This window comes from Trachypithecus francoisi, unplaced genomic scaffold, assembly GCF_009764315.1.
Source record: "Trachypithecus francoisi isolate TF-2019V2 unplaced genomic scaffold, Tfra_2.0 Lachesis_group20, whole genome shotgun sequence".
Lineage (NCBI taxonomy): Eukaryota > Metazoa > Chordata > Mammalia > Primates > Cercopithecidae > Trachypithecus > Trachypithecus francoisi.
In genome coordinates this window covers 17,631,469-17,644,152 of record NW_022681466.1, presented here as the reverse complement: position 1 = coordinate 17,644,152, position 12,684 = coordinate 17,631,469, and the positions used below count along the sequence as shown (strand labels likewise).

At 46.3% G+C, this 12,684-nt stretch overlaps 1 protein-coding gene and 1 pseudogene across 1 annotated transcript; both read left to right on the top strand.

Annotated features, from left to right (window-relative positions):
• Positions 1-7,993, top strand: part of LOC117066583 — a 28,344-nt pseudogene extending 20,351 nt beyond the window's left edge.
• Positions 7,859-8,680, top strand: LOC117066948 (high mobility group protein B3-like). Its single transcript, XM_033182936.1, has one exon. It carries the CDS (start codon positions 8,024-8,026, stop codon positions 8,618-8,620), a length of 597 nt encoding a protein of 198 aa, XP_033038827.1. The 5' UTR covers positions 7,859-8,023; the 3' UTR covers positions 8,621-8,680.
• Positions 8,681-12,684: the final 4,004 nt, after the last annotated feature.

Sequence of the window (12,684 nt, the reverse complement as noted above, 5' to 3'; positions counted from 1 at the left end):
CTTCTGGTTGGGGTGGGATATGGGAGGGGACCTCCTGGGCTGGAAACAACTATACTTTTTTTTTTTCTGTCACACAGGCTGGAGTGCAATGGTGTGATCATAGTTCACACCATTGAACTATGATCACTGCAGCCTCAAACTCCTGGGCTCAAGCAATCCTCCCACCTCAGCCTTTGGAGTAGCTAGAAGTACAAGCACACAACAACATGTTCATCTAATTTTTAGGTTTTTTTAAGAGATGGGGGTCTCATTGTGTTGCCTAGGCTGTAGACTCTTTTATAAAGCTTAGAGGTTTTTTTGTTTTTTGTTTTCTTTTAACTTTCTTTGTTTTTGAGATGGAGTCTCGCTCTGTTGCCAGGCTGAAGTGCAATGGCACAATCTCGGCTCCCTGCAAACTCCACCTCCTAGGTTCAATCGATTCTCCTGCCTTAGTCTCCCAAGTAGCTGGGATTACAGGTGCATACCACCATATCCGCCTGATTTTTGTATTTTTAATAGAAATAGGATTTCACTATGTTGGCTAGGTTGGTCTCGAACCCCCGACCTCAAGTGATCCTCCTGCCTTGGCCTCCCAAAGTGCTGGGATTACAGGCGTGAGCCACTGCACCTGGCCTCCATCTACTATTGTTCCAATGATCTAACTACTTCCAAATCACTCCTCCATATTCCCAGAAGACCTTCCTCTCCACATTGGGCCTCACTCTCATTCCAGGTGACTTTTATTAGGTTGGTGCAAAAGTAGTTGCAGTTTTTGCCATTACTTTTATTTTATTTTATTTATTTTTTGAGACAGAGTCTTGCACTGTTGCCTGGGCTACAGTGCAGTGGCGCGATCTCAGTTCACTGCAACCCTTGCCTCCTAGGTTCAAGCAATTCTCCCGCCTCAGCCTCCCAAGTAGCTGGGATTACAGGGACCTGCCACTACGGTCTGGCTAATTTTTTGTATTTTTAGTAGAGATGGGTTTTCACTATGTTGGCCAGGCTGATCTCCAATGCCTGACCTCGTGATCCACCTGCCTCGGCCTCCCAAAGTGCTGGAATTACAGGTGTGAGCCACCGCACCTGGCCTATTTTTTTATTTTTTATTTATTTATTTTTTGAGATGGAGTCTCACTCTGCCGCCCAGGCTAGAGTGCTATGGCTCTATCTTGGCTCACTGTAACCTCTGCCTCCCAGGTTCAGGTGATTCTCCTGCCTAAGCCTCCTGAGTAGCTGGAAGTACAGGTGCCCACTGCCACAACTGGCTAATTTTTGTATTTTTAGTAGAGACGGGTTTCACCATGTTTACTGGCCAGGCTGGTTTCAAACCCCTGACCTCAGGTGATCTGCCCACCTTGGCCTCCCAAAGTGCTAGGAATACAGACATGAGCTGCTGCGCCCGGCCGCCATTACCTTAATGGCAAAAAGCACAATTACTTTTGCATCAACCTAATATGTCCATCTGGATGGTCCTGGCCAGACTGGCAGTTCCCCTTTACCAACACCCTTTACCTCTTCTCTATTTCAGTTGCCCACACAATGACCAGAGCCCAGCACTTGCCATCCATGAGCAATTCCTTAACCTTAAACTTCACTGGCTCTGGCCAGGTGTGGTGGCTGTAATCCTAGCACTTTGGGAGGCCAAGGCAGATGGATCACACTTGAGGTCAGGAATTCGAGACCAGCCTGGCCAACATAGTGAAACCCCGTCTCTACTAAACATACAAAAATTAGCCAGGTGTGATGGCGCGTGCCTGTAGTCCCAGCTACTCTGGACACTGAGACAGGAGAATCTCTAGAACCCAAGAGGCGAAGTTGCAGTGAGCTGAGATCATGCCATTGCACTCCAGCTGGGGCAACAGAGCAAGATTCCTTCTTAAAAAACAAAAAAAACAAAAACAAAAAAACTTCAGTGGCTCATTCATGGTTCACCACTTCCTGCATCTCCAGTTTCTCATTCCCTTGGTCTCATTCTTCTTCCCTGCGCTGATTCACCCTCCTCAGCTTTTAGCCCCATTCTAGTTTCACATTCTTCTTCCTGCAGCCTGGATATGCTGATCCATCCCTCCTCCATTCCCCTGATCCTCACCTCATCCTTCTGGGAGAACCCCAGCCCTGGCTCCAGCTGACTTTCTGCCCTCTTATCCCACACTTGGCAGCTGAGCACTGATGGAGCCAGTGCACACCCAAGCAGATGGTTGCCATGACAACCTGGTGGTCTCTGGCCGCCCCACCTCCTCCACTCCTGGGCTGAGAGTTCTTCTGAGCTGTCCTTGTCAGCCCTTTCTGTTTCCTACCTTTATCCTCCTCCCTTCTCATTGTCACTCTCGACAGATAACTTCACTCCTACTTGTAGGTGAAAATAGAAGCCATCAGGCAGAAGCCCCCTCAACATCCTGCCCCCGACTCCCACCCCACTGAAACATTTATTTTTATCCACTCTTATCCTTTCCTCCCTTTTATTGTAGGAAAGGTTTCCTTCCTGTAGTTAATCCCTCCACCTGAGCCCTGCATCCCAGCAGTTCAGCCTCCTCAGGGACCTTGGCTCTGAAAATCCCCTCTCTGCCCTTTCAGTATTTTAACATGTTAGCCTCTTTTCTTCTAAATGCCGACACTACTAGTCTCCCTTTCTCTCTTTTATCTTGGAGTAAGGGTTCCTAACCTTTTTAAACTGTGGATTCCCTCAGCAGTCTGGTGAGGGTTTTTTTATTTTGTTTTTTGTTTTTTGAGGCGGAGTCTCGCTCTGTCACCCAGGCTGGAGTGCAGTGGTGCGATCTAGGTTCATTGTAACCTCCATCTTCCCGGTTCAAGCAATCCTCCTGCCTCTGCCTCCCAAGTAGCTGGGATTACAGGTGCCCGCCACCATGCCCAGCTAATTTTTTTGTATTTTTAGTACAAAAATACCATGTTGGCCAGGCTGGTCTCGAACTCCTGACCTCAGATGATCTGCCTGCCTCAGCCTTCCAAAGTGCTGGGATTACAGGCATGGGCCACTGCGCCCAGTCGATGTTTTTTGAATACGTAAAATGATACACATAGAATTACCGCAGGAACCAATTACATACAATATGTTGTTACAATATTTTTAAGTTGCATGAATAATTTTTGACATAGTTATATATTTTCTTTTATTTTGTGCCCTTTATTAATGCATTCAATAACGAGATCTTGAAGTGGGCCTAATAACTTCTGTATTTAAATTTTTTTTTTTTTTTTTTTTTTTTAGAGACAAGGTCTCACTCTGTTGCTCAGGTTAGAGTACAATGGCATGATCATAGCTCACTGGAACTTCAGACTCCTGGACTCAAGCAATCCTCCTGCCTTAGCCTCACAAAATGTTGGAACTATAGGCATGTGCCACCACGTCTGGCTAATTTTTTTTATTTTTTATTTTTTGTAGACAGAGGGGGTCTGTATGTTGCCCAGGCTGGTCTCAAACTCCTGGGCTCAAGTGATCCTCTCACCTCAGCCTCCCAAAGTGCTGGGATTACAGGTGTGAGTCATCACATCCAGCAATTTCTGTCTTTTTAAAATATTGATAATTATAAGCAATATTTTACAATATCTGCATCAAAAAAACTTTTTTTCAGTAGCTGAGCATGGCAGCATGTGCCTATAGTTCCAGCTATTCAGTAGGCTAAGGTGGGAGGATTGCTGAAGCCTTAGAGGTTGCAGCTCCAGTGCATGGTGATTACACCACTATACTCCAGCCTGGGCAACAGAGCGAGACCCTGAACCCTCCAAAAAAAAAAAAAAAAAGTGTATACTCACTGACCACGTCCTTATCTTCCACACGTCTCAATTTTATGATTTCTCAAACATCCATTTGTGCCAACTGTGTATAAGGATAAGCAGTGATTGTTTCGGCAGCATATATACTAAAATTGGAATGATACAGAGATTAGCAAAATTAAATTAAAAATTCAAAAATATAGAAAGAATAAGTAACCTTTTGCAGTCTAGTTTTTACTCCATGGCCCAGGGCCACTAGTCTCTCCAAAGTTTCACATGGTCCCATGAATTTTTTTTTTTTTTTTTTTGAGACAGAGTCTTACTCTGTTGCCCAGTCTAGAGTGCAAGTGTCATTCACTCAGCTCACTGCAACCTCTGCCTCCCAGCCTCAAGTGATTCTCCTCCCTCAGCCTCCCAAGTAGCTGGGATTACAGGTGCGCACCACCATGCCTGGCTAATTTTTGTGTTTTTAGTAGAGATGGGGTTTCACCATGTTGGCCAGGCTGGTCTTAAACTCCTGACCTTAAATAGTCCATCCACTTAGGCCTCCCAAAATGCTGGGATTACAGGCACGAGCCACCGTGCCTGGGCCCTTGAATTTAAAGTACCTTTCTCTTTTCTTTTTTTTGAGACAGAGTTTTGCTCCTGTTGCCCCGCCTGGAGTACAATGGAGTGATTTCAGCTCACTGCAACATCTGCTTCCCGAGTTCAAGTGATTCTCCTGCCTCAGCCTCCTGAGTAACTGGGACTACAGGCATGCGCCACCATGCCTGGCTAATTTTGTATTTTTAGTAGAGACAGGGGTTTCTCCATGTTGGTTAGGCTGGTCTCGAACTCCTGATCTCAGGTGGTCCACCCGCTTCAGCTTCCCAACGTGCTGGGATTACAGGCGAGAGCCACCACACCTGGCTTTTCTTTTCTTCTTCTTTTTTTTTCAATAGGCATGTTTCAGAGCTCAGTTTGATTATGTAACATCTAGCATGAGTGACTCCATTCTGGTTTGGTCTGAATTGCTAGGGTCTAGGACAGGAAGCTAGTCTAAAGTGATGGCCTCCTGTAAATTGTATTTAACAGCATGAATAGTGTCTTACAGGGAGCGTACATGGTGTGGGAACATCCTAGATTGGAAGAGGACTAGACTAGAACCTGACAGTGAATGGCAAAGAAAAATGAAGGAGCAAGCAAAAAAAGCAGAAGGAAACCTGGTGTGTGTCAGTATGGTTTCATTGCCTACCCCTTCATTTGGGACAAAGCCTTGATTTCGTTTTGCATTCCACTCTTCCTCCAAGTGGTTCAGCAATGAGTCCTGATTAATCCAAGCCAATCTTGTTATCACAATTTCCCTGCTAGGGACTGATTTAGGAAGGGACATATGATGCAATTCAGGCCAGTGAGATGTGAGGAAAGACTTCTGGGGGCTTCTGGGGAAGGTCTCCTCATTGGTTAAAAATAAAGAGACATATGGGAAGAGACACACTCGCTAGCTGCATGTTTTCATGTTGGGATAGAGCATTGGAATGACTTGTATTAGGATTTTCCAGAGAAACAGAACGAGTAGGTTCTAGATATAGATATATAGATAGATATTTATATATGAGGAGATTTATAGGAATTGGCTTATGTGGTTATGGAGGCCAGGAAGCCCCACGATATGCTCTCTGCGAGCTGGAGAACCTGGAAAGCCAGTGTGTAATTCTGTCTGAGTCCAAACGCCGGGTAATCAGCCGAGGGCCAATGATGTGGGTCCCACTCCGAGTCTGGAAGCCCAGGTCTGAGGGTAGGAGGAAATGGGTGTCTCGGTGCAAGGAGAGAGAGTGAGTTCACCCTTGCTCCATCCTTTTGTTCTATTCAAGCCTTTAATGGATTGATGCCTACCCACACTGGGAGAGCCATCTGCTTCACTCAGCTCATCAGCTCAAATGAAAATCCCTTCCAAAAACATCCTCATAGACACAGCCAGAAATAATGTTTTACCAGTTATCTGGGCATCCCTTAGCCCAGTCAAGTAATACACCCAATTAACCATCACACACTGCTACAGTCATCCTTGAACAGTGCAGAGAGCACCTTTACGACAAGCCATCATCTTCAAGGTGGTAGATCAGAATGGTGGATGGTAGCTGGGAGCAGCAGCTCATACATGTAATCCCAGCACTTTGGGAGGCCAAGGCAGGCAGATTGCTTGATCCGAGAAGTTCAAGACTAGCCTGGGTGACATGGTGAAACCCTGTCTCTACCAAAAAAAAACAAAAAAATTAGCTGGGCGTGGTGGCGCATGCCTGTAGTCCCAGTACTTTGGAAGGCTGAGGCAGGAGGATCATTTGAGCCCAGAGGTCGAGGCTGTGGTGGGCCAAAATCATGCCACTGTACTCTAGCCTGGGTTATAGAGTGAGACCCTGTCTCAGAAAAACAAAAAGGTGGAAAGTACCCAAGTCCCTGATGACACTGCTGAGCCTTCAAATTAATCAGCCCTGAAGCTCTTCAAATGTGAGACATATTTTTCCTATGATTTAAGCTATTTGACTTGGAGTCTTTTTTTTTTTTTTTTTTGCAGCTAAAGGCACAGCCATAGAGAAGAATACTGCAAGAGCCTAGGCAGCAGAAAGCTCCAAAGAAGAAATGAGCTGGCATCTAAGGCTGCAGGGAAACGGAGTCATATGGAGACAGAACAAGGTACTTTAGGCTGGGTGTGGTGGCACGTGCCTGTAATCCTAGCTACTTGGGAGGCTGAGGCAGGAGAATCACTTGAACCCGGGAGGCAGAGGTTGTAGTGAGCCGAGATCGCACCACTGCACTGTGCCAGCTTGAGCAACAAGAGTGACACTCCATCTCAAAGAAAAAAAAAAAAATGGCCAGGCACAGTGGCTCATACCTGTAATTCCAGCATTTTGGGAGGCCAAGGCAGGAGCATTACTTGAGGTCAGGAGTTTGAGACCAGCCTGGCCAACATGGTGAAACCCAGTCTCTACTAAAAATACAAAAATTACCTGGGCATGGTGATGTGTTCTGGTAATCCCAGCTTCTTGGGAGGCTGAGGCAGGTGAATCGCTTGAACCTGGGAGGCGGAGGTTGCAGTGAGCCAAGATCATGCCATAGCACTCCAGCCTGGGTGGTAGAGCAAGACTCTGCCTCAAAAAAAAAAAAAATTTTTTTTAATTAAATAATTAAAAAAAAAAAAACACCACGAGATTCACAGCAACCAATCCAAAGGGCTCAGTTTACCTGTTGCCATGATAATGATGTCCCCTCTGTTTTAATCCTGTAAGGAAACAACCAACCCACTTTTTGTTCTCTGTTTCTGCTTTCCTCAGTCCGTTTCTGTCTATAAAACCAATCTTTTTGGCTGGGCGCGGCGGCTCACACCTGTAATCCCAGCACTTTGGGAGGCCGAGGTGGGCTGATCACAAGGTCAGGAGATCGAGACCATCCTGGCTAACATGGTGAAACCCTGTCTCTTTTTTTTTTTTTTTTTTTTTTTGAGACGGAGTCTTGCTCTGCCACCCAGGCTGGAGTGCAGTGGCCAGATCTCAGCTCACTGCAAGCTCCGTCTCCCGGGTTTATGCCATTCTCCTGCCTCAGCCTCCCGAGTAGCTGGGACTACAGGCGCCCGCCTCGTTGCCCGGCTAGTTTTTTGTATTTTTAAGTAGAGACAGGTTTCACCGTATTAGCCAGGATGGTCTCGATCTCCTGACCTCGTGATCCGCCCGTCTGGGCCTCCCAAAGTGCTGGGATTACAGGCTTGAGCCACCGCGCCCGGCCGAAACCCTGTCTCTATTAAAAATACAAAAAATTAGCTGGTCAAGGTGGCGGGCCCCTGTAGTCCCAGCTGCTCAGGAGGCTGAGGCAGGAGAATGGTGTGAACCCGGGAGGCAGAGTTTGCAGTAAGCCGAGATCGCACCACTGCACTCCAGCCTGGGGGACAGAGCAAGACTCCATCTCAAAAACAAACAAACAAACAAAAAAAACCCAGAACCACGGCCTAATTTGTAACCTCACAGAGATGACTCTGGCACTAGTGAACAATGCTGCTGTGATTTATGCGAAACCTCAGTTGGCCACATTTTGTTACTAAGCCAAAGTTGAGCTGGTTCCTCCACCTCTGTTGAGATCCCTAGAGCTATCTAAAGCCTGGGGGAAAAAATAAGTCACTAGTGCTCAAACTGGTAGCTTCAAACTGCTCACAGTTAAGTGCTGAATGATTTGGTGGCCACTGAGGTGGGAATGTGGTTTTATGTTTGGAGAGATCACAGGCAAGTGTGGCATGATTGGCTGTAATATTTGAAGAACAAGACTAGCGAACAATACAGTCAGGATGGCTAAAAGTGACCCCAAGAAACCAAAGGGCAAGATGCCTGATTATGCCTTCTTTGTGCAGACATACAGAGAAGAACATAAGAAGAAAAACCCAAAGGTCCCTGTCAATTTTGCAGAATTTTCCAAGAAGTGCTCTGAGAGGTGGAAGACAATGTCCGAGAAAGAGAAATCTAAATTCGATGAACTGGCAAAGGCGGATAAAGTGCACTATGATCAGGAAATGAAGGATTATGGACCAGCTAAGGGAGGCAAGAAGAAGAAGGATCCTAATGCTCCCAAAAGGCCACCATCTGGATTCTTCCTGTTCTGTTCAGAATTCTGCCCCGACATCAAATCCACAAACCCCAGCATCTCTATTGGAGACGTGGCAAAAAAGCTGGGTGAGATGTGGAAGAACTTAAATGACAGTGAAAAGCAGCCTTATATCACTCAGGCAGCAAAGCTAAAGGAAAAGTATGAGAAGGATGTTGCTGTCTACAAGTCAAAAGGAAAGTCTGATGGCACAAAGGGTCCTGCTAAAGTTGCCTGGAAAAAGGTGGAAGAGGAAGATGAAGATGAGGAGTTCCCTATTCTACACTGGGTGCTGATTTTTTGATATGTTTATCTCCTTCACAAAACCATATGACTTTGGTTTGCTATCTCTATTTTCCGAGCTTAAAACAGTATGTAAGGCCGGGCGTGGTGGCTCACACCTGTAATCCCAGCACTTTGGGAGGCCAAGGCAGGTGGATCACCTGAGGTCGGGAGTTTGAGACCAGCCTGGCCAACATGGAGAAACCCTGTCTCTACTAGAGATACAAAATTAACTGGGCATGGTGGTGCGTGCCTGTAGTCTCAGCTACTCGGGAGGCTGAGGCAGGAGAATCGCTTGAACCCGGAAGGCGGAGGTTGCAGTGAGCCAAGATCGCACCATTGCACTCTGGCCTGGGCAACAAGAGCGAAACTCTGTCTCCAAACAAAACAAAACAAAACAGTGTGCAAACTTGCACATGTACCCACTGAACCTAGAATAAGAGTTGGAAAGAAAAAAAAAAGATATGGCAAATAAATCTATCAAGAAAAGGGGACAGGCGTGGTGGCTCACGCCTGTAATCCCAACACTTTGGGAGGCCGAGGCAGGCGGATCATGAGGTCAGGAGATGGAGACCATCCTGGCTAACATGGTGAAACCCTGTCTCCACTAAAAATACAAAAAATTAGCCGGGCGTGCTGGCGGGCGCCTGTAGTCCCAGCTACTCGGGAGGCTGAGGCAGGAGAATGGTGTGAACCCAGGGGCCGGAGCTTGCAGTGAGGTGAGATGGCACCACTGCACTCCAGCCTGAGAGAGCAAGACTCCGTCTCAAAAAAAAAAAAAAAAATCTACCAAGAAAAAAATACCAGTGTGCCAGCATAGTATAGATGCATAATAAAAAAAATAATAATAATAAAATGATCTACAAACAGGATTACTTTTATTTTATTTTATTTTATTTATTTTTTTTTTTGAGACGGAGTCTCGCTCTGTCGCCCGGGCTGGAGTGCAGTAGCCAGATCTCAGCTCACTGCAAGCTCCACCTCCCGGGTTTACACCATTCTCCTGCCTCAGCCTCCCGAGTAGCTGGGACTACAGGCACCCGCCACCTCGCCCGGCTAGTTTTTTGTATTTTTTAGTAGAGACGGGGTTTCACCGTGTTAGCCAGGATGGTCTCGATCTCCTGACCTCGTGATCCGCCCGTCTCGGCCTCCCAAAGTGCTGGGATTACAGGCTTGAGCCACCGCGCCCGGCCAGGATTACTTTTAGGCTTATTTTCTTTTTTTTTCTTTCTTTTTTTTTTTTTGAGATGGAGTCTCGCTCTGTGGCCCAGGCTGGAGTGCAGTGGCCGGATCTCAGCTCACTGCAAGCTCCGCCTCCCGGGTTTACGCCATTCTCCTGACTCAGCCTCCCGAGTAGCTGGGACTACAGGCACCCGCCACCTCGCCCGGCTAGTTTTTTGTATTTTTTAGTAGAGACGGGGTTTCACCGTGTTAGCCAGGATGGTCTTGATCTCCTGACCTCATGATCCGCCCCTCTCGGCCTCCCAAAGTGCTGGGATTACAGGCTTGAGCCACCGCGCCCGGCCTAGGCTTATTTTCTTTTTCCTATTCCTTGAGAAAACAATACAGAAACAGCCCATTTTGTTCTATTTCACAACTAAAATATGAATTTAGTACAACTCCCTTCACATAAAGAGCATTAGCTCTTTGCCTTCATTGTTTTAATTTTTCCTTTTCTTTTTTTGTTTTGTTTTATTTTGTTTTGTTTTTGAGACAGAGTCTTGCTCTGTGCCCGGGCTGGAGTGCAGTGGCACGATCTTGGCTCACTGCAACCTCTACCTCCCTGTTTCAAGCAATTCCCCTGCCTCAGCCTCCTAAGTAGCTGGGATTACAGGCGGACGCCACCGTGTCTGGCTAATTTTTTTTTTTTTTTTTTTTTTTTGTATTTTTTAGTAGAGACGGGGTTTCACCATGTTGGCCAGACTGGTCTCGAACTCCTGACCTCAGGCAATCCGTCCGCCTCAGCCTCCCAAAGTGCTGGGATTACAGACGTGAGCCACCGCGCCTGGCCCCCTTTTCTTTATTTCGAAAGTTAAACTCCCCGGGGTCAAAAGATTCCAGTCTCATGACTAAAAGCAGTTCTAATTAGCTGCTCTTCTTCCCAGTCAATGCCGCAGCCTCATTTGCCCACCTCACACCTCTGCCTCCTTACCTTGACAAGATACCTGCGCTCCTGACATATTGGAGGCTGGGCATTCAGGAAAGGTCAGAAATGAAAGTGCATTCCAAAACATGTTTTATTCCACCTGGGATGTCCAAGAAAGGCTCTGGGCATTTAACAAACTTGTTAGTTTACAAATGCTACATTTATTATTAGAGGCAGACCAAGGCCTCAGACTAAGGAACAGCACATCCCACTGCATTATCACAACCCAGACCAGAGAACTTGGAGCCAAGCAAATTAAAGTCAACATTCAACAATCAAGCCATGGGTAAATGACCTTGAGGCCCTGAATGTGAAACCTATGAGAAGGACAATGAATCTGAGCAGAAGCTCAACCTCATGAAAGTTTGATCTTAAACTGAATCTGTGGGATCATAAATACTTGGGTGTTCAAGACCAGCCTGGGCAACTCCCGTCTCTACAGAAAAAAAAAAAAAAAAAAATTGGCCAAGTGAAGTGGCTCATGCCTGTAATCCCAGCACTTTAGGAGGCCAAGGCAGGAGGATCACCTGAGGTCAGGAGTTCGAGACCAGCCTGGCCAACATGGTGAAACTTCGTCTCTACTAAAAATACAAATTAGCCAGGCATGGTGGCTGCTGCCTGTAATTTCAGCTACTTGAGAGGCTGAGGTGGGAAAATTGCTTGAACCCCAGATGGGGGCGTTGCAGTAAGCTGAGATCATGCCACTGCACTTCAGCCTGGGCGACAGAGTGAGACTCTGTCTCAAAAACAAACAAACAAACAAACAAAAATTAGCCAATGTGGTGGTATGTGTCTGTAGTCCCAGATTCTCAGGAGGTTGAGGTGGGAGGATCAATTGAGCCCAGGACTCAGGAGGTCGAGACTGCAATCAGCCATGATTGTGCCAGTGTACTCCAGCCTGGACGACAGAGCAAGATCTTGTCTCAAAAAAAACCAAAAAAACAAAAAAAACACAAACTTTCGCCTGCAGCAGCAGCCAAGCTATACCTCAGTTCTGATTGCATCTAGTGATAATAATAAAAGTGGTTAATATTTGTTAAGTGCTTACTATGAGTCAGTCACTGTGCTAGGTGCTCATGCATCATCGCATTTAACCCATATCGACTGGTCAGTTCTCAGGAGAAATGGAAAGCATACCCTGCTAATGACTGGGAGACCTACAGTCAGATCTGCGAGTACATTTCAATTTCCAACCTATTTCTATAAGACTAGGAAGACAGGAGCCTCCTGTGTGTTAGAGATGGCTTCTGAGAGGAACTGTGCTGTGCAACTCCTCCAACTCAGATTCACGTTTTCCATTTTTTTTTTTTTTAATTTGAGATGGAGTTTCACTCTTGTTGCCCAGGCTAGAGCGCGATGTCACGATCTCTCAGCTCACTGCAACCTTCGCCTCCCAGGTTCAAGCACTTCTCCTTCCTCAGCCTCCCGAGTAGCTGTGATTATAGGCATGTGCCACCATGCCCAGCTAATTTTTTGTATTTTTAGTAGAGATGGGGTTTCTCCATGTTAGTCAGGCTGGTCTTGAACTCCCAACCTCAGGTGATCCACGTGCCTCGGCCTCCAAGAGTGCTGGGATTACAGGCGTGAGCCACCGCACTTGGCCAAATTCACATTTTCTAACCTGCTTGCCTACAACCTGGGATTTGAAGAAAGTTTTCCAACTTTTGGGAGACTTAAACTCATCCTTCAACTTCGGGGAGACTATATGTTTGAGTAAGGCACTGTTATGAATCACAAGAAAAGAAAAAATTTAATTCCCCGGTTTCCCGAGTATATGAACTAATTATCATTGTTATTATTGTTTTATTTTATTTAATTAATTACTTTATTTTTTGAGACGGAGTTTCACTCTTGTTGCCCAGGCTGGACTGCAATGGCACAGTCTTGGCTCACTGCAACCTCTGCCTCTCGGGTTCAAGCGATTCTCCTGTCTCATCCTC

Coding starts and splice junctions, on each gene's coding strand:
- LOC117066948 (XM_033182936.1), top strand. CDS start 8,024: ATGGCTAAAAGTGACCCCAAGAAACCAAAGGGCAAGATGCCTGATTAT.